Source organism: Hyperolius riggenbachi, chromosome 12, assembly GCF_040937935.1.
Source record: "Hyperolius riggenbachi isolate aHypRig1 chromosome 12, aHypRig1.pri, whole genome shotgun sequence".
NCBI classification, from domain to species: Eukaryota; Metazoa; Chordata; class Amphibia; order Anura; family Hyperoliidae; genus Hyperolius; species Hyperolius riggenbachi.
In genome coordinates, this window is record NC_090657.1 from 241,088,112 (window position 1) to 241,112,169 (window position 24,058).

Sequence of the window (24,058 nt, forward strand, 5' to 3'; positions counted from 1 at the left end):
GCTGCCTCATGACAAGATGGCTGCCACACAGCTCCTGTATTATTACCCTGAGACCAGGCTGCCTCATGACAAGATGGCTGCCACACGGCTCCTGTATTATTACCCTGAGACCAGGCTGCCCCATGACAAGATGGCTGCCACACGGCTCCTGTATTATTACCCTGAGACCAGGCTGCCCCATGACAAGATGGCTGCCACACGGCTCCTGTATTATTACCCTGAGACCAGGCTGCCCCATGACAAGATGGCTGCCACACGGCTCCTGCATTATTACCCTGAGACCAGGCTGCCCCATGACAAGATGGCTGCCACACGGCTCCTGTATTATTACCCAGAGACCAGGCTGCCCCATGACAAGATGGCTGCCACACGGCTCCTGCATTATTACCCTGAGACCAGGCTGCCTCATGACAAGATGGCTGCCACACAGCTCCTGTATTATTACCCTGAGACCAGGCTGCCCCATGACAAGATGGCTGCCACACAGCTCCTGTATTATTACTCAGAGACCAGGCTGCCCCATGACAAGATGGCTGCCACACAGCTCCTGTATTATTACCCTGAGACCAGGCTGCCTGATGACAAGATGGCTGCCACACGGCTCCTGTATTATTACCCTGAGACCGGGCTGCCTCATGACAAGATGGCTGCCGCACAGCTCCTGTATTATTACCCTGAGACCAGGCTGCCCCATGACAAGATGGCTGCCACACAGCTCCTGTATTATTACTCAGAGACCAGGCTGCCCCATGACAAGATGGCTGCCACACAGCTCCTGTATTATTACCCTGAGACCAGGCTGCCCCATGAAAAGATGGCTGCCACACGGCTCCTGTATTATTACCCAGAGACCAGGCTGCCCCATGACAAGATGGCTGCCACACGGCTCCTGTATTATTACCCTGAGACCAGGCTGCCTCATGACAAGATGGCTGCCACACGGCTCCTGCATTATTACCCTGAGACCAGGCTGCCCCATGACAAGATGGCTGCCACACGGCTCCTGTATTATTACCCAGAGACCAGGCTGCCCCATGACAAGATGGCTGCCACACGGCCCCTGTATTATTACCCTGAGACCAGGCTGCCTCATGACAAGATGGCTGCCACACAGCTCCTGTATTATTACCCTGAGACCAGGCTGCCCCATGACAAGATGGCTGCCACACAGCTCCTGTATTATTACTCAGAGACCAGGCTGCCCCATGACAAGATGGCTGCCACACAGCTCCTGTATTATTACCCTGAGACCAGGCTGCCTGATGACAAGATGGCTGCCACACGGCTCCTGTATTATTACCCTGAGACCGGGCTGCCTCATGACAAGATGGCTGCCGCACAGCTCCTGTATTATTACCCTGAGACCAGGCTGCCCCATGACAAGATGGCTGCCACACAGCTCCTGTATTATTACTCAGAGACCAGGCTGCCCCATGACAAGATGGCTGCCACACAGCTCCTGTATTATTACCCTGAGACCAGGCTGCCTGATGACAAGATGGCTGCCACACGGCTCCTGTATTATTACCCTGAGACCAGGCTGCCCCATGACAAGATGGCTGCCACACGGCTCCTGTATTATTACCCAGAGACCAGGCTGCCTCATGACAAGATGGCTGCCACACAGCTCCTGTATTATTACCCTGAGACCAGGCTGCCTCATGACAAGATGGCTGCCACACGGCTCCTGCATTATTACCCTGAGACCAGGCTGCCCCATGACAAGATGGCTGCCACACGGCTCCTGTATTATTACCCTGAGACCAGGCTGCCCCATGACAAGATGGCTGCCACACGGCTCCTGTATTATTACCCAGAGACCAGGCTGCCCCATGACAAGATGGCTGCCACACGGCTCCTGTATTATTACCCTGAGACCAGGCTGCCTCATGACAAGATGGCTGCCACACGGCTCCTGCATTATTACCCTGAGACCAGGCTGCCCCATGACAAGATGGCTGCCACACGGCTCCTGTATTATTACCCAGAGACCAGGCTGCCCCATGACAAGATGGCTGCCACACGGCCCCTGTATTATTACCCTGAGACCAGGCTGCCTCATGACAAGATGGCTGCCACACAGCTCCTGTATTATTACCCTGAGACCAGGCTGCCCCATGACAAGATGGCTGCCACACAGCTCCTGTATTATTACTCAGAGACCAGGCTGCCCCATGACAAGATGGCTGCCACACAGCTCCTGTATTATTACCCTGAGACCAGGCTGCCTGATGACAAGATGGCTGCCACACGGCTCCTGTATTATTACCCTGAGACCGGGCTGCCTCATGACAAGATGGCTGCCGCACAGCTCCTGTATTATTACCCTGAGACCAGGCTGCCCCATGACAAGATGGCTGCCACACAGCTCCTGTATTATTACTCAGAGACCAGGCTGCCCCATGACAAGATGGCTGCCACACAGCTCCTGTATTATTACCCTGAGACCAGGCTGCATGATGACAAGATGGCTGCCACACGGCTCCTGTATTATTACCCTGAGACCAGGCTGCCCCATGACAAGATGGCTGCCACACGGCTCCTGCATTATTACCCAGAGACCAGGCTGCATTATTTACCTGACTATGTGCGGTTCGATCTGCTGCACCATAATGGGGTGGAGAATGTTCCTCTTCCTGTGGAAATGGCTGAACCAGCCAGAGACAATCCTATAAAATACAGAATGGAGAGTAAGCTCGGTATGGTCCAGGAAATAAAAACACTCTCACCCTTTATAGAAATCAGCTGAGAGTCTTCTGGTGCACACATACATATCATCATACACCACACAATATTATTTTGTCACGGTCGGATTTCCCATTAGGCAAAGCAAGCGAGTGCCTAGGGGGACTTCTATTGCCGGTGCACCTTCTGGAAAGACATTCTATCATTTATGATACATTTTTATAGTAATAATCACTGCGGTGGACCACTCATGTGTGGAGATAAATCTCAGGTATTTTATAAGCCATATTTATACAGGAACACAAGTCAAGGTTGAGCATAGAAATGGTCAATAAGATGCAAATGATTCTGGCTTGCATGCAATAATAATACAAATTGCATGCAGCTTAAAACTGGGCCAATTAAACGCTCTCCCTGCAGATTTGGATTGGCCCATTTCCAAGCTTTGGGCAATGTGCATTAAATTTGATTGCAAGATGGGATCCGATTCATCTCACATAGCCCATCTCTAGTTGTGTGCTACAGCAAGACAAATAACATTCATACAGTGCTATTCTCCTGGTGGACTCAAAGCACCAGAGCTGCAGCCACTAGGGGGCACTCAGTAGGCAATAGCAGTGTTAGGGAGTCTAGCCCAAAGACTCCTTACTGAATAGGTGCTGGTTTACTGAACGAGAAGAGCCAAGATTTGAACCCAGGTCTCCTGTGTCAGAGGCGGAGCCCTAAAAGTGGAGCTGAACTCTTGCACAGGACAGAAGGAAAACACTGAGAAATGCACCCTGTATGTATTTAGAGCGTTTAGCCTGTCTAATCCCCCGTCATCTGTGACTAATCACAAGTTGTAATATGATCTCTCCCCTGTGTCACCTGACTGCCATGGCAGACAAGCTAATTTGAAAGCACAGGATGTTAACCCTATGTCTGCTTCCTTGAAAGCAGGAAGTAGACACACTGCAGATTTATTGCAGGATTTATATCAGCTGTAACAAAAATGTTTTTCTTTAAAGATAATTATGCTGCTGCTTATCGTTTAGAGCAGAGGGGAAGTTCTGAGTTCAGGTCCGCTTTAACCATTACACTATCCATCAGGGGTGTGGCCAGTATTGATGGGTGGAGTGTAAAGGACATCCGAGGTGAAAATAAACTGATGAGATAAACAATTGTATCTATCCTCCTTCTCCTAAAAAGCACTTTTTTTTAGTTATTCTGCAGTTTTATTTCATATTTAAATCAAGATTTTAAGTTGTTACTGTTTCATTGTCTGCGCTCAATGACACATTCATTGAAGTTTGCCAGAGCTAAAATCTATCAACTATTGATCGTTTTCATCTCTTTCCGGCTCTCAGCAGCCATTTACTGACAGGAAAGTGTTTTATGGCTGTAATTCCTTATCAGTGAGGGTTACGCTATAGTCGGACCCAGTCAGAAACAACCACTTACATACCTGATATTTAACTCTTTCAGACAGAGAAAGAAAAAAAAAGGAACACAGCCTAGTTATTGGTGTGCTAGGCACTGTACATACCCATGTCTATCTCATCATGTCACATGTCACCTCGGGTATCCTTTAAGGTACAAGACTGTTTTGTGATTATAGGCTCCTCCTGAGATGTATGTCAAGCCTTGTATGAGAAATATGAGGACTTCATGCTATATCTGGTTGTCCTCTGCAAGCCACACAGTCTGTTTCTCAGCCCGCTGTACCTACTTGTTCTCCTCCAGAAACTCTTTGGTGGGGTTCTTCAAGAAGAACAGGAAGTGGGTGATGAGCTGCAGGACGTCACTGCCAGGAAAATGGCCGGACACTTCACTGCCACAAGAAAAAAAATAACTTACTATAAATTACTATACGCATGCCTGTGAGTTACAGAATATGTACAGTTTAGTTAGTGAAAAAAGCCCACCTGTATAATAATGGGTGCTAGGCAACTGTCCACAGCCACGCCCACACAGCCACAACACCCCCTTCCGTAACACGCGCATGGCTGCTCGCACCCGTCTATGGCCGCTGCCTGGAGCCCGCCCACGCGCCAGGCAGTGGGCACAGGGACATAGGGATTATTATATCAGAGCCCACTGCTAGTCGCCGGGACCCTCCTCTTCTTCGCGGGCCGCATTCCTGTCCGTGAATGAGCGCAGGCGCACTGAAAGCCCACGCAGTGACACGGAGATACTGACGCGGGAAAAGCCATGCGCGAGCGGCTCTGTGCAGGGGCGGGCTGTCTTGCGTCTGCACTGGCTCACATAAAATCTGTTAACTCTTTGCTCACTCACATGCAAACCAATCACCCAGAAACCACCCTGCAGCTAAGAGAAAAGCCGGGGTTTCCTTACAAAATAATATATCCTCTTGTGTAGTCACTTACACTGCACAGAGGTACCCCAGTATTCGTATGTGTCCGAAGTCTGACCCTGTAACATGCATAATGCAAACAAGCCAACGTTAATTGCATGTGTGCAAGCTGACAATGCTTACAGACGGGAAGATTCTGGATTCTTGTTTTTTTCTCCTACAAGTTCACTTTAAAGTGTGATCTCTGTGACTCTGGAGGTGAGATCTCTGCCTCACGCAAGTTCCCAGTTCTTCATACTATCTGCCCCACCCATTACTGAGGGCGACCCCTGCTGGAGAGATATCCTTCCCACAGTCTTCAGGAAACAGAAGAGGACGAGGGGTGGCCCTGCTTAGGAGAGCTCATGGAGAAGCACATGATCAGTTTGATCAGCTGATAGATTTTGTAAGGTCCTGATTTGCTGGTCATGATCCTGTGTTAAACCAGGAAGTCATCAGAACCTTACAAATCTAACAGCTGATCAAACTGATCACATGCTTCTTCATGAGCTCTCCTAAGCAGGGCTGCTCAAATCCGGATACGGGAGATACCCAGATAGTTACTATCCAGATTTCACCCAGTTACCTGTGCGGGGAGGGCGGGGGGGGGGGGGGGGTCAATCTTACCTGTCTGACGTCTTCTTCGGTTCGTCCCTCGGTGCCTCCCATGATGCGGTCCAAGCGGCGGTCACGTGACTACAAACACTTCCTCCTTCCGGGTTGAAGGAGGAAGTGTTTGTAGTCACGTGACGCGCGTGGAACACATCGTGGGAGGCGCCGAGGGACGGACGAAGAAGACGTCAGACAGGTAAGATTGACCCCCGCCCACCCCACATAGGTAACTGGGAGATATCCGAATAGCTACTATCTGGGTATCTCCCGGATCCAAATTTGAGCAGCCCTACTCCTAAGCATTGCCATCCCTATAAGGACAGCAGCCAAACACGCTCCATCTATGTCACTTCTGCCTTGCACTGCTGTGTTATGAAATTGCACAGGTGACAAGTGACTCTCACCTCATGTAGTTTTCCACATCCAGGTGTGACAGTCCTAATGCTTCCTGCACAGAGGCGGCGATCTGCTCTGAGAAGGTACCTGGAGGCAGAGACACAATACAGATCTTAATGTGCAACTGACCTCAGAACTTCCTCTCTGTGCTAAAACATTAGCCACAGCATGGTAACCTTTATGGACAAAAAGAAAACCATTGCAATTTATGGAAAAGGGAACCTGAAGTGAGTAAAATCATTTAAAATAAACACATGACGTAGCTGCAAATGAATATTACATACTTACCTCGCCGTCAGTTCCTCTCAGAAGCTCACCATTTTCTTCTTACAGTGATCCCTTCCAGTTCTGACAATATTTTGTCAGAACTGAAATATACCAGTTGCTGTCAGTTATATATCAGCAGCTGTCAGTTACAATTGAATGTGCAAGGTAATGTCCATGTTTCTCTATGGCTCAAGTGGGTGATATTACAGTTTAACAGTGTGCTGACCAGGAAGCTGTTAGGGGGTAATGGCCATTTTCAAAATGGAGGATGGAGAATTGCATTGATCACAGTGGACCAGCCTTTCTCAACCTTTTTTACCCTGGATGAACCCCTGCATTTATTTTTCTGGAGGCGTGGTCTTTAGAAGTAGGCGTGGCTGTGTATTTCACTAACTCCTATTACACTGCCACTCACTATACCAGGCTTTCTCAACCAGGGTTCCCTGAGGACTCTGCAGGGGTCCTTGGTATTTCCCCCCATCATGGGGATGTATAACAGAGCACATTATAATAGTGGTTGGTACTGTAACAGGAAACACTAAATTGGGGGCTCAGGAGACAGTATAGGGAGTGGCAGTGTAATAGGGGTAGTGAAATAAACAGCCACACATACTTTTAAAGTCCACGCCTCCTGCAAAATACATGCAGGGGTTCCTCGAGATCAAAACATTGTGTGCAGGGGTTCCTTGAGGTCCAAAAGTTATTTGCAGGGTTCCTCCAGGGTAGAAAGGTTGAGAAAGGCTGCACTATACTGTCTCCTGACCCCCCAATTTAGTGCTTCTTGTTACAGTACCCACCACTATTATAATGTGCTCTATTATACTTCCCCATGATGGGGGACAATGCCAAGGAACCCCTGCAGAGTCCTCAGGGAACGCTGGCTGACAAAGCCTGCAGTGGCCAGACAGGATGCAGGAGAGGAGAGAGAGATTGGGGAGCAGACTACACAGGAGGTGAGTATGACCTGTGTATGGTTATTTTGACTATTTATTTTTAGTTCAGGTTCTCTTTAAAGAGGACCTGTAGTGAAAATAACATAATGAATAAGATTGCTTATTGTTTTCAATATTCATTTATAGATTATTTAGTCAGTGTTTGCCCATTGCAAAATATTTCCTCCCCCTGATTTACATTCTGACATTTATCACTGGTGGTGACCTCTTTAGTTCTGCCAGGTGATCTGTATGGAATGTTCGTTACTGAGAGTTCTATGCACAGAGGAAGATACGGCTTGCTTAATAGTTGAAAAAAAGCTGTTATTTACCATGATGCAACAAGGCTTACAGACAGAAACTGTCAGCACCATGGTCATGACATCACACTGTGGGAGGGGTTTTCACCACAATATCAGCCATACAGAGCCTTCTGATGATCTATTTGAGAAAAGGAATAGAATTCTCATGGGAAAGGGGGTATCAGCTACTGACTGGGATGAAGTTCAATTCTTGGTTTAACCACTTCACCACTGAGGGGTTTTACCCCCTGAGCACCAGAGCAGTTTTCACCTTTCAGCGCTCCTTCCATTCATTCGTCTATAACTTTATCATTACTTATCGCAATGAAATGAACTATATCTTGTTTTTTCCGCCACCAATTAGGCTTTCTTTAGGTGGGACATTATGCCAAGAATAATTTTATTCTAAATGTGTTTTAGTGGGAAAATAGGAAAAAATTCATTATTTTTCAGTTTTCGGCCATTATAGTTTTTAAATAATGCATGCTACTGTAATTAAACCCATGAAATGTATTTGCCCATTTGTCCCGGTTATAAAACCGTTTAAATTATGTCCTTAGCACAATGTTTGGCGCCAATATTTTATTTGGAAATAAAAGTGCATTTTTTTCAGTTTTGCGTCCATCCCTAATTACAAGCCCATAGTTTATAAAGTAACAGTGTTATACCCTCTTGACATAAATATTTAAAAAGTTCAGTCCCTAAAGTAACTATTTGGTTTTTTTTTTAGTTGTGAATTTTTTTAATTTTTTTTTTATTACAAAATAAAAATAAAAATTGGGGAGTGTGGGAGGTAAGGAGTTAATTTTTAGTGTAAAACTAATGTATTTGTATATGAAAAATGCTTTAGGGTGTAGTTTTACTATTTGGCCACAAAATGGCCACAGTAACTTTTTGTTTATGCGACCTGCAAGCGTACAGGAAGTACGCTTGCAGGAAATGTTATGAGGCTGGGAATTTTTTTTTTGTTTTCACAATGATCACGCTGCTTATCGGAGAAGCAGCTGATCATTGCGGGGGCTTAGATCAATGAACGGGAATGGTTTTTCCCGTTCATTGATCTCCGGGCGAGCAAGCAGCGGCGTGCACGCACGCGGACGAGCGAGCGGGAGCGCGGGCAGCGGCGCTAGGTGCGGATATCTCCGTCCCTGGGGGTGAAAGGATGGAAAAAGGGACGAAGATATCCGTACCTGTGGGGGTGAAATGGTTAAGTTCCTCTTTAGAAAACAAAAAACTGAAATGTAGAACTTATGCTTCATACACACTTGAGATAAAAGTCTTTGGAAAAGGCAAGATCACAGACCAATTTTACCCCCTTCCATGTAGTATGAGAGCCATACCTACACAGTCTATTCTATGGAGCTGCACTCCCCATCAGACAGAAATCTTACCCCCTTCCATGTAGTATGAGAGCCACACCTACACAGTCTATTCTATGGAGCTGCACTCCCCATCAGACAGAAATCTTACCCCCTTCCATGTAGTATGAGAGCCACACCTACACAGTCTATTCTATGGAGCTGCACTCCCCATCAGACAGAAATCTTACCCCCTTCCATGTAGTATGAGAGCCATACCTACACAGTCTATTCTATGGAGCTGCACTCCCCATCAGACAGAAATCTTACCCCCTTCCATGTAGTATGAGAGCCATACACTACACAGTCTATTCTATGGAGCTGCACTCCTCATCAGACAGAGATCTTACCCCCTTCCATGTAGTATGAGAGCCACACCTACACAGTCTATTCTATGGAGCTGCACTCCCCATCAGACAGAAATCTTACCACCTTCCATGTAGTATGAGAGCCACACCTACACAGTCTATTCTATGGAGCTGCACTCCCCATCAGACAGAAATCTTACCCCCTTCCATGTAGTATGAGAGCCACACCTACACAGTCTATTCTATGGAGCTGCACTCCCCATCAGACAGAAATCTTACCCCCTTCCATGTAGTATGAGAGCCATACCTACACAGTCTATTCTATGGAGCTGCACTCCCCATCAGACAGAAATCTTACCCCCTTCCATGTAGTATGAGAGCCACACCTACACAGTCTATTCTATGGAGCTGCACTCCCCATCAGACAGAAATCTTACCACCTTCCATGTAGTATGAGAGCCACACCTACACAGTCTATTCTATGGAGCTGCACTCCCCATCAGACAGAAATCTTACCCCCTTCCATGTAGTATGAGAGCCATACCTACACAGTCTATTCTATGGAGCTGCACTCCCCATCAGACAGAAATCTTACCCCCTTCCATGTAGTATGAGAGCCATACCTACACAGTCTATTCTATGGAGCTGCACTCCCCAACAAATAAAATCTTTGCAGGATGCTGCACACAAAGATGCCCGTACACACTCAAAAGATCATTATCTGCAAAAGATCTGTTCCTGCAAAAGATCCATTCCATGCAAAATGCATTATAGTCTATGAGATCTGCAGATCATCATACACACTTGGTTTAACAGACAATCATCTGCAGATCATCTGCAGATCAGATTCAACAGGGTGGATTTTCAGATCTGCAGATGATTGCCAGATATGCAGATGAAGTCTGTTAAACCAAGTGTGTATGATGATCTGCAGATCTCATAGACTATAATGCATTTTGCATGGAATGGATCTTTTGCAGGAACAGGTCTTTTGCAGATAATGATCTTTTGAGTGTGTACGGGCATCTTTGTGTGCAGCATCTTGCAAAGATTTTATCTGATGGGGAGTGCAGCTCCATAGAATAGACTGTGTAGAGTATGGCTCTCATACTGCATGGAATGGGGTAAAATTGGTCTGTGATCTTTCCTTTTCCAAAGACTGTTATCTCAAGTGTGTATGAAGCATTAGTTTCGCTTTGCAGGGGACACTGAAGAGGTGAAGCTTCAGTGTTTTTTTCTGTGTGGTGAGAGCTGCCTTGGCAGAGCTCCTGCAGTCTATTCACATTTGCTGGTAAGAACTAGTTAGACACTTTGTTCTGGCTAAATAAATACAGAACACATAGCAGTGAATTTCTTCAGCAACTATATGTGGAATAAAGACTTTTCATTGTGTGATGTGCATAAGTTTGGTTCTGCAGTACACCAGAACGGAGATAGATATGGAGGCTGTCATATTTATTGATTTATTTTTAAGCAATACCAGTGACCTGGCAGCCCTGCTGATCTCTGTGGCTGCAGTAGTGTCTGAATCACACACCAGAAACAAGCATGCAGCTAATCCAGTCTGACTTCAGTCAGGGTCTATGGATAAAAGTATTGGGTTCAGCAGGACTGCCCGGCAATCTGCATTGTTTGAAAGGAAATAAAAATGTCAGCCACCATCTCCCTTTCACTTTGATTGTGCTAAGTTATTGCAGTAAACTCAGTTCCTAAACACTGCAAGCCTTGACAGGTCTTCTTTAATGATCAGTGATAGGGTGTCACCCTATATACCATAAAACGCAGTATAATAATACCGCCAGTCACCGATGTTACCCACCCTATAAATATAATGATCGTGACATGTGAAATACCACTATTAGCTTTAAAATACAAAATTATAAAACATTTCAGGTCCCACCGAGATTTGAACTCGGATCGCTGGATTCAGAGTCCAGAGTGCTAACCATTACACCATGGAACCAGCTGCTAGCCAGCCTGCCAATTGTACATAATAGTACAGGCAACTCTGCAAGTGACACACCACAGGACACTCAGCTTAGGAAGGGCTGCTGACATGCTTCATCACCTGCTGATGTCTGTTAAAGTACTCTGGGATGTGCCACGTGACGTGTATCCCTAACGGCTGGGCCAGCTAGAAAGAGCCATTGCAGCGCTTTCCAGAGTGATTTCTGGTGATTTTAAAGCACTTTTTAATTTAATAGTGGATTATTTGGGCTCCATACAATTAACAAGCTGACACATCATTGCATTCCAGCGGTTCTGGAGGTGTGGCTAGCTTTCAGGGACAACAATGGGTGATTTGCATATTCAGCAGTGATGCATTGTGGTAGACATCTCATATATTCACTCCAATCTGAATAATGGCAAATACCTTCTGTGTTCAGAAGGCAAACTTCTGTTTTTCATTTAATACTAGTGATTCGTACAGCGTTTACCATCTCTTCCCCCCCCCCCCCCCCCCCTTTTTTTGTTCTGGGTAGTAAAACTGCTGCAAAAATCGATTTGTAGAAGCAATTAAAAAGTGACTTTGCAGCGATCCTAAACTTTGTATTGAAGCGCAATCGCTCCAAAAGTGATTTGGGGAAATCCTACTCGTTTCTGTGGAAGAGAAATATGTTGTTTTATAATTCAAACCTCACTGGTCCTTTCTATCCTGGTTCATTTTCCTTCATAATAACATTTGTAGATAAGAAATACTGTATATCAATTTAAAGAGTAACCGTGACCAAGAACTGAACGTCATCCCAATCAGTAGCTGACACCCCCTTTCCCATGAGAAAGCTATTCCTTTTCACAAACAGACCATCAGGGGGCGCTGTATGGCTGATATTGTGGTAAAAACCCTCAACAGTCAGGACCATGGTTCTGACATCACACTGTGGGAGCCTTGTTGCATTGTGGGAAATAACAGCTGTTTCCAACTGCCAAAAAAGCAAGCAGCATCTCCTTCTAGTGACATCACCTGCCAGCAGTAAAAATGTCACCATGTGATAAATGTCAGAATGTAAATCAGGGAGAGGAAAGAGTTTACAATGAGCAAACACTGACTACATCATTTATACATAATTATTGCAAAAATGAAGCACTTATTTTATTACATTATTTTCACTGGAGTTCCTCTTAATGCTGTAGACACACTGTGAGCGCTTTTCTGACCATCAGAGCTTTCTGAGCATTTTTTAAAAAACGCTCCCATTAAAAATCGCAGAAAAATCGAAGCGGACTTGATTTTTCTAAATATTGTGATCACTGCAATTTTACCCCAATTTAAAGAGACACTGAAGCGGAAAAAAAATATATATAATATAATGAATTGGTTGTACGGATAATTACTAGAACATTAGTAGCAAAGAAAATATTCTAATATTTTTATTTTCAGTTATATAATGTTTTTTATAACATTACATCATTCTCTAATATTTGCAGTTTACACACTACTCAGCATTCTAAATGATTTTACAGAGCAGGCTGTGAACTATTGACGTGTCCTCTGCAGAGGAAAAGAAAATACAGTGACTGACAGTTGAGATAACAAGCTTCAGAAGACAGAGCTCTCTGCGACTTTGAAATTGGTGGAGCTCAATGGCTCTTTTGCATAGATAACAACTGGAGTTTCTTAACTCTTCCTGTACTGGAAACAATATTAGACTTATGTCTCTGCTCCTAATGTTTTATTTCCTAGCTGTAATACACATACAAATCATTACATCATAATTGTATTTCTCGCTTCAGTGTCTCTTTACTGCAAGTCAATGGGAGTGTTTTTTTTTTTTTGTTTTTTTTTAAATGCTTTTGGAATTGCCAGCGATCCCCAAGTGTGGCTGAAACAACCTCAGTTATACCCGTCACTTTATAATCTTTATCCTGTTTTGCTGTCTTTGCCCATTATGGAGAGATTTCCTCGCTTATTGTCACGGAACAGCCGTGAGAAACGAAAACGCAACCTGCCTCGATTGTCGTTGCGCTGCCAAATCAGAATCTCATGTCTGTGGATACCAGGCAGTCCAACCTGAGGGGGCTCTGCTGTCTTCCTAGGAGATAGTTAGAGTATTTTCATGGAACTGGCCCTGTGACTTGCTAATTTAGCCAGAGGTGTAAAACTCAGTGTGACCAAGCTGATCTCACTCAGATGCTAATTAAGAACCACAAGGCCAGTGTCCTGCCTTTGGGGAAGACAGGATGAGCCCACAGCTCACACCTCAATGTGAATTGACTAGCAAATGGGGCTTCCTCCTGCTCACCAGACAAACTGTCTCCAGGAGTTAAAATGATGAAGCATGTGAAATATGATTTCTGCTGATTAAAGGAAAACCGAGTATCACCCAGAGGTGGGAGGAGTGTATTCGGATTCGTTGAAATTGGACCAATGTCTCGGTATACAAATCATAATCATACCTCGTTCGGTTAAGGACTTATGGACCCCTCGGTAACCATACGCCCTAACACACGCATCCAAGGTATCATATTTATCGGTAGGTTCTGGGGATCGATAATATGTAATTATTATTTGTGTGCCGGCCGCGTAGGTCGGCCTAGGGAACATGTCATGGTTATGGGGCTGGTGAAAGCCCCTGCCCAGATGTGATTACCATAATCTGGCCCGGGGGCCGACTCTGGAAGCCCGCCTTTGAACTCCGCTCCATTAAAAGTGAATGAGCTGCCCGGGCAATTTAGTCCTCCACATTCCATCTATATGAGAACGGTCTGCTGCCAGCCAGAGGACACATGGTTGGCGGCCATCTTGTTGAACTCTGAACTTTGATCTGAAACAAAGGATTTTACCAAGGACTTTATGATTCTTCCCACAAAAGGACATCTTTCCAGAAAGTAAGTATTTTTCTCCCTTGCTTTTATTTTTCATACTGGCTATTACTGTTTGAATAATTGTTGATTTTAATAATTTCCTGTATATATTAATTATTTATATTGCCGTGAATAAAGACTATATCAAAGTCATTCACTGTTCTGCTACCCTATTATTCAGCATACACAGAAACTGAACTCAGGTCTCTGAAGAGACACTACTATTGTTGATATCTAGACAGAATAGCGTTTTTATTCGCAGGACCAGTCAGTCAGTCGGGTCCACTGGCCCATACCAGTGGTGGTGGCAGATACCCTGAAATCGTGTGTAAGTTGTAATTACCGTACCGCACAGGCTCCCTTCTGGTCGGGCTGCTGCCCAAATTTCTGTCTGTTTCTGCGCAAAGATCGCGACCAAAGCTTGCATGGTCTGTGTGCTGAAACCGATTGGAAGGCAATTTGCAGTCTGACCACTAGGGCTCCTGTGACACTTATGTTGTGGAGAAGAAATAAAAGGAGGTTTCCTCCTTTTATTTCTTCTCCACAATGGGGGTACCAGACAGCAATAAAACCCCCCCGAGAAGTTCCCTTACTACACTATCCAAAACTGGATTCTTTTTTTTTTCTCCTGGAATCGTGACGTAAACCACTTTCCAGCTCTACATACCAGTGATATGTAACGTACCGTGCTGAAGGGTCTGCAGACAGACGGCCAGTGACGGGATTCCCACCGGTAACAGCTCACACAGGACAGAGAAGTGATCGTACCTGGTGGACACAAAGCAGAGGAAGAGGAATAATGACACCAGCTTCAGCATAAGCAACCAATCACTTATCAGATAAAGAAACTGCGATTGGACCTGCACTCGGCGGCAGCGATTGGACCTGCACTCGGCGGCAGCGATTGGACCTGCACTCGGCGGCAGCGATTGGACATGCACTCGGCGGCAGCGATTGGAGAAGCACTCGGCGGCAGCGATTGGACACACACTCGGCGGCAGCGATTGGGCACGCACTCGGCGGCAGCGATTGGGCACGAACTCGGCGGCAGCGATTGGGCACGCACTCGGCGGCAGCGATTGGGCACGCACTCGGCGGCAGCGATTGGGCACGCACTCGGCGGCAGCGATTGGGCACGCACTCGGCGGCAGCGATTGGGCACGCGCTCGGCGGCAGCGATTGGACACGCGCTCGGCGCCAGCGATTGGCCACGCGCTCGGCGCCAGCGATTGGACACGCGCTCGGCGGCAGCGATTGGACACGCACTCGGCGGCAGCGCTTTTATTTCAATAATCATTAATGGATCGGATGCTGGATTGGCCACCAAGTCCATATATGTATGGCCACCCTCATTGAATGAAAGGTCTGGCAGATCTGGTAAAGGTACTTCCCTCTAATCCACATTAGATGAACATTAAATCATACACACACCACCACCCTGTCATAACCCAACACTTCTAAAAGCCAAAAGAACCAGTTTGAATGTGGCCACTGGCCAGTATGAATGCAGATACGTGTGGGCGATCAGCGGCCATACATGGTAATTTGTAAGACGGTGGCACCTGCTATTGTCCCGCTATTTTATCCAACACATCCACCCAAATTACCATTTATAGTTACTAATCGCGGCTATTTACATTGCTGCCTATGGCAGTGCCCAACAACCTACCTGTATCTGCAGTTTACCGCAACTGAAAGCATTTCCAATTAACAAAAAAAAAAACGCCCCCTATTCGCTCACAAAAATCGTGTGCAGGAGCGTGTGTAATGTTTTCCTGCTTCCAGAGGCTGCTTCACAGCTAAACACTCTCTGCTGCCAATCGCCAGCTCCAATCACGTGACCCGCATGGGGTTCAGGGACCTGGGGGCCCCATGCTACCATATTTGCAGGGGGCCCAATTAAGTCTAGTTACGCCCTGCTCTTACGCCTGGAATAAGAGGCTAAATATACTGTGGTAGCAGCCATGCTGAGTAATTACTTAAAGCAGCCGCCAGCTCTCCTGACTCTACGCAGTTCCCCCATTTAGGGTGGGAGATGTAAACAGAACAGGGCAGACACTTAGGGGGACACTTCCCATTGCTGTCACCCACGAGGATTGGGACTCTATACCTTCGGTGACAGTTTGGGACCGAATTCTATATTGGTGCATCACTAGCTCAGAGACTAGCGAAGTGTCTGTTACTACGGAAGGATAAGGAGGGACAATGCAGGGGGGAGTGGCTTCTAGTAGGTGGAGTATGTGACTTACTTACTGGAACACATGTGCTTACCGCTGCCAGCCTGTCAGTGCCAGCCCTTGCAGGATGCCTGGAGGCACTCGCCTGGCCACCTGCAGCCATCGTCTGTGGTTCTCCAAATGGTGGCCAATCAGAGTCAGCTGCTGGCATGGGCCGGTGGCGCCCTTAAATGCGCTGGCCAGCCAGATCTTGTGGAAGCCGCACTGCCAGTATTTGTCGATCAAAGCAGCTGTGGGGATGAAAGAAAAGATTCAGTCACTAGAGGGCGCTTACAACAGGTGTCATATCTCCCATAAGGCCTCAGTGAAACACAGTAGATGTATAGCAGCTGGCAGTGTTATCCAATGCAGCTGCTGATATCTATGTCACACTAGCAGGCTAGCATAGACTTGTATTGCTGCCAGCTAATTGTGGCTACACAGATGCGGCTGTGACATTAGCTTTGGGGCAAGGTCACGCTGCCATCCCCGTGGCAGAATGATGTGTATAAACCCCCCAAACCCCCTGTGCAAAATGTGGGGAGCGCTTCCTTGCAGCGGCAGAGCTTAGCGCTGTAGCTGTATCACCAACTCGCGTCAATCACCACTGATCGCCGCCTCTCCCAGTCTTCTTTCACTGAGGGGGCGGGGAGAGGGGTGGCGACCAGCAGGGATTGACACTAATAGTAATGGAAGCAGCGCTAAGCTCTGCCTCCCCGGGCAGCAACATCCATGACTTTGAAGGTTGTGGATTTTTGCCCCCCGGTATTTGGGGGGTTTATAAACAGCGTTCTGCCACGGGATGCAGCGGTTTAGCTTGGGTGATAGTGTAGAAGAGAAACGTTCAATAAAAAGTGACATTTTATGAGGCTTCAGACTCTTAAAAGGCTCATACACACGCTCAACAAAAGTCTTTTAAATGCACGATTGTCAAGTAAAAGACATGCAAACGACAAGGCGCCTGTTGGATTGACTTGAGCTGCGTCTTATCAGTGATAACGCCTTGTCGTCTTGACAAAACTTCAAGTTGTTTGATAATCGTGCATTTAAAAGACTTTTGTTGAGCATGTGTATGAGCCTTTAGGAGCGGAGACCAGAAGCAGGTAATATTAGCTAAAGCATCTAGTAACTATGGCATGCTAGAGGAACTAGTCACAGCAGCTGTAGTTGTTCTGCATCCCAGGTGGATTACATATAGCAACATACATACAGCAAGTACATGCAGAATCCTGCCACCTTTCCCCTCCCCTCTCCATAGGACTGTACATGCAGCCTCCTGTCTCCCCTCTCCATAGGACAGTACGTGCAGCCTCCTGCCTCTCCTCCCCTCTCCATAGCACAGTACATGCAGCCTCCTGCCTCTCCTCCCCTCTCCATAGGACAATACATGCAGCCTCCTGCCTCTCCTCCCCTCTCCATAGGACAGTACATGCAGCCTCCTGCCTCTAATCCCCTCTCCATAGCACAATACATGCAGCCTCCTGCCTCCCCTCTCCTCTCCATAGGACAGTACATGCAGCCTCCTGCCCCTCCTCCCCTCTCCATAGGACAGTACATGCAGCCTCCTGCCTCTCCTCCCCTCTCCATAGGACAGTACATGTAGCTTCCTGCCTCTCCTCCCCTCCCCTCCCCATAGGACAGTACATGCAGCCTCCTGCCTCTCCTCCCCTCTCCATAGGACAGTACATGCAGCCTCCTGCCTCTCCTCCCCTCTCCATAGGACAGTACATGCAGCCTCCTGCCTCCCCTCCCCTCTCCATAGGACAGTACATGCAGCCTCCTGCCTCTCCTCCCCTCTCCATAGGACAATACATGCAGCCTCCTGCCTCTACTCCCCTCTCCATAGGACAGTACATGCAGCCTCCTGCCTCTCCCCCTCCCCATAGGACAGTACATGCAGCCTCCTGCCTCTCCTCCCCTCTCCATAGCACAGTACATGCAGCCTCCTGCCTCTCCTCTCCTCCCCATACGACAGTACATGCAGCCTCCTGCCTCTCCTCCCCTCTCCATAGGACAGTACATGCAGCCTCCTGTCTCTCCTTCCCTCTCCATAGCACAATACATGCAGCCTCCTGCCTCTCCTCCCCTCTCCATAGCACAGTACATGCAGCCTCCTGCCTCTCTTCCCTCTCCATAGGACAGTACATGCAGCCTCCTGCCTCTCCTCCCCTCTCCATAGGACAGTACATGCAGCCTCCTGCCTCTGCTCCCCTCTCCATAGGACAGTACATGCAGCCTCCTGCCTCTCCTCCCCTCTCCATAGGACAGTACATGCAGCCTCCTGCCTCTCCTCCCCTCTGCATAGGACAGTACATGCAGCCTCCTGCCTCTCCTCCCCTCTCCATAGGACAGTACATGCAGCCTCCTGCCCCTCCTCCCCTCTCCATAGCACAGTACATGCAGCCTCCTGCCTCTCCTCCCCTCTCCATAGCACAGTACATGCAGCCTCCTGCCTCTCCTCCCCTCTCCATAGCACAGTACATGCAGCCTCCTGCCTCTCCTCCCCTCCCCTCTCCATAGGACAGTACATGCAGCCTCCTGCCTCTTCTCCCCTCCCCTCTCCATAGCACAGCACATGCAGCCTCCTGCCTCTCCTCCCCTCTCCATAGGACAGTACATGCAGCCTCCTGCCTCTTCTCCCCTCCCCTCTCCATAGCACAGTACATGCAGCCTCCTGCCTCTCCTCCCCTCTCCATAGGACAGTACATGCAGCCTCCTGCCTCTCCTCCCCTCTCCATAGCACAGTACATGCAGCCTCCTGCCTCTCCTCCCCTCTCCATAGCACAGTACATGGACAGTACATGCACCCTCCTGCCCCTCCTCCCCTCTCCATAGCACAGTACATGCAGCCTCCTGCCTCTCCTCCCCTCCCCTCCCCATAGGACAGTACATGCAGCCTCCTGCCTCTCCTCCCCTCTCCATAGGACAGTACATGCAGCCTTCTGCCTCTTCTCCCCTCCCCTCTCCATAGCACAGTACATGCAGCCTCCTGCCTCTCCTCCCCTCTCCATAGGACAGTACATGCAGCCTCCTGCCTCTCCTCCCCTCTCCATAGGACAGTACATGCAGCCTCCTGCCTCTCCTCCCCTCTCCATAGGACAGTACATGCAGCCTCCTGCCTCTTCTCCCCTCCCCTCCCCTCTCCATAGCACAGTACATGCAGCCTCCTGCCTCTCCTCCCCTCTCCATAGGACAGTACATGCAGCCTCCTGCCTCTCCTCCCCTCTCCATAGGACAGTACATGCAGCCTCCTGCCTCTCCTCTCCATAGCACAGTACATGCACCCTCCTGCCTCTCCTCCCCTCTCCATAGCACAGTACATGCAGCCTCCTGCCTCTCCTCTCCTCCCCATAGGACAGTACATGCAGCCTCCTGCCTCTCCTCCCCTCTCCATAGCACAGTACATGCAGCCTCCTGCCTCTCCTCCCCTCTCCATAGGACAATACATGCAGCCTCCTGCCTCTCTTCCCCTCTCCATAGGACAGTACATGCAGCCTCCTGCCTCTCCTCCCCTCTCCATAGGACAGTACATGCAGCCTCCTGCCTCTCCTCTCCTCCCCATAGGACAGTACATGCAGCCTCCTGCCTCTCCTCCCCTCTCCATAGCACAGTACATGCAGCCTCCTGCCTCTCCTCCCCTCTCCATAGGACAATACATGCAGCCTCCTGCCTCTACTCCCCTCTCCATAGGACAGTACATGCAGCCTCCTGCCTCTCCCCCTCCCCATAGGACAGTACATGCAGCCTCCTGCCTCTCCTCCCCTCTCCATAGCACAGTACATGCAGCCTCCTGCCTCTCCTCTCCTCCCCATAGGACAGTACATGCAGCCTCCTGCCTCTCCTCCCCTCTCCATAGGACAGTACATGCAGCCTCCTGTCTCTCCTTCCCTCTCCATAGCACAATACATGCAGCCTCCTGCCTCTCCTCCCCTCTCCATAGCACAGTACATGCAGCCTCCTGCCTCTCTTCCCTCTCCATAGGACAGTACATGCAGCCTCCTGCCTCTCCTCCCCTCTCCATAGGACAGTACATGCAGCCTCCTGCCTCTCCTCCCCTCTCCATAGGACAGTACATGCAGCCTCCTGCCTCTCCTCCCCTCTCCATAGGACAGTACATGCAGCCTCCTGCCTCTCTTCTCCATAGCACAGTACATGCAGCCTCCTGCCTCTCCTCCCCTCCCCATAGCACAGTACATGCAGCCTCCTGCCTCTCCTCCCCTCTCTATAGCACAGTACATGCAGCCTCCTGCCTCTCCTCCCCTCTCCATAGCACAGTACATGCAGCCTCCTGCCTCTCCTCCCCTCTCCATAGCACAGTACATGCAGCCTTCTGCCTCTCCTCTCCTCTCCATAGGACAGTACATGCAGCCTCCTGCCTCTTCTCCCCTCTCCATAGCACAGTACATGCATCCTCCTGCCTCCCCTCCCCTCTCCATAGGACAGTACATGCAGCCTCCTGCCTCTTCTCCCCTCTCCATAGGACAGTACGTGCAGCCTCCTGCCTCTCCTCCCCTCTCCATAGGACAGTACATGCAGCCTCCTGCCTCTCCTCCCCTCCCCTCTCCATAGCACAGTACATGCAGCCTCCTGCCTCTCCTCCCCTCTGCATAGGACAGTACATGCAGCCTCCTGCCTCTCCTCCCCTCTCCATAGGACAGTACATGCAGCCTCCTGCCTCTCCTCCCCTCCCCTCTCCATAGCACAGTACATGCAGCCTCCTGCCTCTCCTCCCCTCTGCATAGGACAGTACATGCAGCCTCCTGCCTCTCCTCCCCTCTCCATAGCACAGTACATGCAGCCTCCTGCCTCTCCTCCCCTCTCCATAGCACAGTACATGCAGCCTCCTGCCTCTCCTCCCCTCTCCATAGCACAGTACATGCAGCCTCCTGCCTCTCCTCCCCTCTCCATAGGACAGTACCTGCAGCCTCCTGCCTCTCCTCCCCTCTCCATAGGACAGTACATGCAGCCTCCTGCCTCTCCTCCCCTCTCCATAGGACAGTACATGCAGCCTCTTGCCTCTCCTCCCCTCTCCATAGGACAGTACCTGCAGCCTCCTGCCTCTTCTCCCCTCTCCATAGCACAGTACATGCAGCCTCCTGCCTCTCCTCCCCTCTCCATAGGACAGTACATGCAGCCTCCTGCCTCTCCTCCCCTCTCCATAGGACAGTACATGCAGCCTCCTGCCTCTCCTCCCCTCTCCATAGGACAGTACCTGCAGCCTCCTGCCTCTCCTCCCCTCTCCATAGGACAGTACATGCAGCCTCCTGCCTCTTCTCCCCTCTCCATAGCACAGTACATGCAGCCTCCTGCCTCTCCTCCCCTCTCCATAGGACAGTACATGCAGCCTCCTGCCTCTCCTCCCCTCTCCATAGGACAGTACCTGCAGCCTCCTGCCTCTCCTCCCCTCTCCATAGGACAGTACATGCAGCCTCCTGCCTCTCCTCCCCTCTCCATAGGACAGTACATGCAGCCTCTTGCCTCTCCTCCCCTCTCCATAGGACAGTACATGCAGCCTCCTGCCTCTCCTCCCCTCTCCATAGGACAGTACATGCAGCCTCCTGCCTCTCCTCCCCTCTCCATAGCACAGTACATGCAGCCTCCTGCCTCTCCTCCCCTCTCCATAGGACAGTACATGCAGCCTCCTGCCTCTCCTCTCCATAGGACAGTACATGCAGCCTCCTGCCTCTCCTCCCCTCTCCATAGGACAGTACATGCAGCCTCCTGCCTCTCCTCCCCTCTCCATAGGACATTACATGCAGCCTCCTGCCTCCCCTCTCCATAGGACAGTGCATGCAGCCTCCTGCCTCCCCTCTCCATAGGACAGTACATGCAGCCTCCTGCCTCTCCTCCCCTCTCCATAGGACAGTACATGCAGCCTCCTGCCTCTCCTCCCCTCTCCATAGCACAGTACATGCAGCCTCCTGCCTCTCCTCCCCTCTCCATAGGACAGTACATGCAGCCTCCTGCCTCTCCTCCCCTCTCCATAGGACAGTACATGCAGCCTCCTGCCTCTCCTCCCCTCTCCATAGCACAGTACATGCAGCCTCCTGCCTCCCCTCTCCATAGGACAGTACATGCAGCCTCCTGCCTCTCCTCCCCTCTCCATAGGACAGCACATGCAGCCTCCTGCCTCTCCCCCTCTCCATAGGACAGTACATGCAGCCTCCTGCCTCTCCTCTCCTCTCATCTCCATAGGACAGTACATGCAGCCTCTTGCCTCTCCTCCCCTCCCCTCTCCATAGGACAGTACATGCAGCCTCCTGCCTCCCCTCTCCATAGCACAGTACATGCAGCCTCCTGCCTCTTCTCCCCTCTCCATAGCACAGTACATGCAGCCTCCTGCCTCTCCTCCCCTCCCCTCTCCATAGGACAGTACATGCAGCCTCCTGCCTCTCCCCCTCTCCATAGGACAGTACATGCAGCCTCCTGCCTCTCCTCCCCTCTCCATAGGACAGTACATGCAGCCTCCTGCCTCTCCTCCCCTCTCCATAGGACAGTACATGCAGCCTCCTGCCTCCCCTCCCCTCTCCATAGCACAGTACATGCAGCCTCCTGCCTCTCCTCCCCTCTCCATAGGACAGTACATGCAGCCTCCTGCCTCTCCTCCCCTCTCCATAGCACAGTACATGCAGCCTCCTGCCTCTCCTCCCCTCTCCATAGGACAGTACATGCAGCCTCCTGCCTCTCCTCCCCTCTCCATAGGACAGTACATGCAGCCTCCTGCCTCTCCTCCCCTCTCCATAGCACAGTACATGCAGCCTCCTGCCTCTCCTCCCCTCTCCATAGGACAGTACATGCAGCCTCCTGCCTCTCCTCCCCTCTCCATAGGACAGCACATGCAGCCTCCTGCCTCTCCCCCTCTCCATAGGACAGTACATGCAGCCTCCTGCTTCTCCTCTCATCTCCATAGGACAGTACATGCAGCCTCTTGCCTCCCCTCTCCATAGTACAGTACATGCAGCCTCCTGCCTCTCCTCCCCTCTCCATAGGACAGTACATGCAGCCTCCTGCCTCCCCTCTCCATAGCACAGTACATGCAGCCTCCTGCCTCTTCTCCCCTCTCCATAGCACAGTACATGCAGCCTCCTGCCTCTCCCCCTCTCCATAGGGCAGTACATGCAGCCTCCTGCCTCTCCTCCCCTCTCCATAGGACAGTACATGCAGCCTCCTGCCTCTCCTCCCCTCTCCATAGGACAGTACATGAAGCCTCCTGCCTCTCCCCCTCTCCATAGGACAGTACATGCAGCCTCCTGCCTCTCCTCCCCTCTCCATAGGACAGTACATGCAGCCTCCTGCCTCTCCTCCCCTCTCCATAGGACAGTACATGCAGCCTCCTGCCTCTCCTCCCCTCTCCATAGGACAGTACATGCAGCCTCCTGCCTCTCCTCCCCTCTCCATAGGACAGTACATGCAGCCTCCTGTCTATCCTCCCCTGTGATAATTAGTGATAATTGGCACCCCTGCAGAGCAGAGAGTGTCCCTGAGTGACTATATGTACTACATCCTGACATGTGACCTCATCACTCAGTGTGAAGGACACTTCTGAACAGACTTACTTCTGTCATCCACATCCAGATTGGGGGTATAATCCCAGATCATTGGCTCCACCAGATGTGCCACTCCAGATTCTGCAGAACAAGGGATTATTCTTTGATTAGTAAAGACTGCATAAGAACAGTTACCGAAAGTCATAAGGTAAGAATAATTCTCAGGAAACATAATAAAACCAGTATGTTGTTGGGAAATCCAGGAATACCATCAGAAAGTGGGCAGGAAGAGTGGGGAGAGCAACGCCCTGGGACAGCGCTCAGCCGTGTTGCTCTGCCAGGCGAATCGCTCGCTGA

At 49.7% G+C, this 24,058-nt stretch overlaps 1 protein-coding gene and 1 non-coding gene across 3 annotated transcripts in view; both read right to left on the minus strand.

Moving 5' to 3' along the window:
- Positions 1–24,058, minus strand: part of HEXD (hexosaminidase D) — a 70,914-nt gene that overhangs the window by 22,222 nt on the left and 24,634 nt on the right. For both annotated transcript variants that reach the window (XM_068263592.1, XM_068263591.1), the window contains exons 7-12: positions 23,771–23,842; positions 16,270–16,465; positions 14,684–14,766; positions 6,034–6,112; positions 4,394–4,495; positions 2,580–2,669 (exon numbers count right to left, since the gene is read on the minus strand). In XM_068263592.1, coding sequence (XP_068119693.1) covers positions 2,580–2,669; positions 4,394–4,495; positions 6,034–6,112; positions 14,684–14,766; positions 16,270–16,465; positions 23,771–23,842 — 622 coding nt within the window. The remainder of the gene's footprint in view (positions 1–2,579; positions 2,670–4,393; positions 4,496–6,033; positions 6,113–14,683; positions 14,767–16,269; positions 16,466–23,770; positions 23,843–24,058) is intronic.
- On the minus strand, positions 11,084–11,155 carry TRNAQ-CUG (transfer RNA glutamine (anticodon CUG)). The gene has a single exon. It is a non-coding gene; the product is annotated as a tRNA-Gln (tRNA).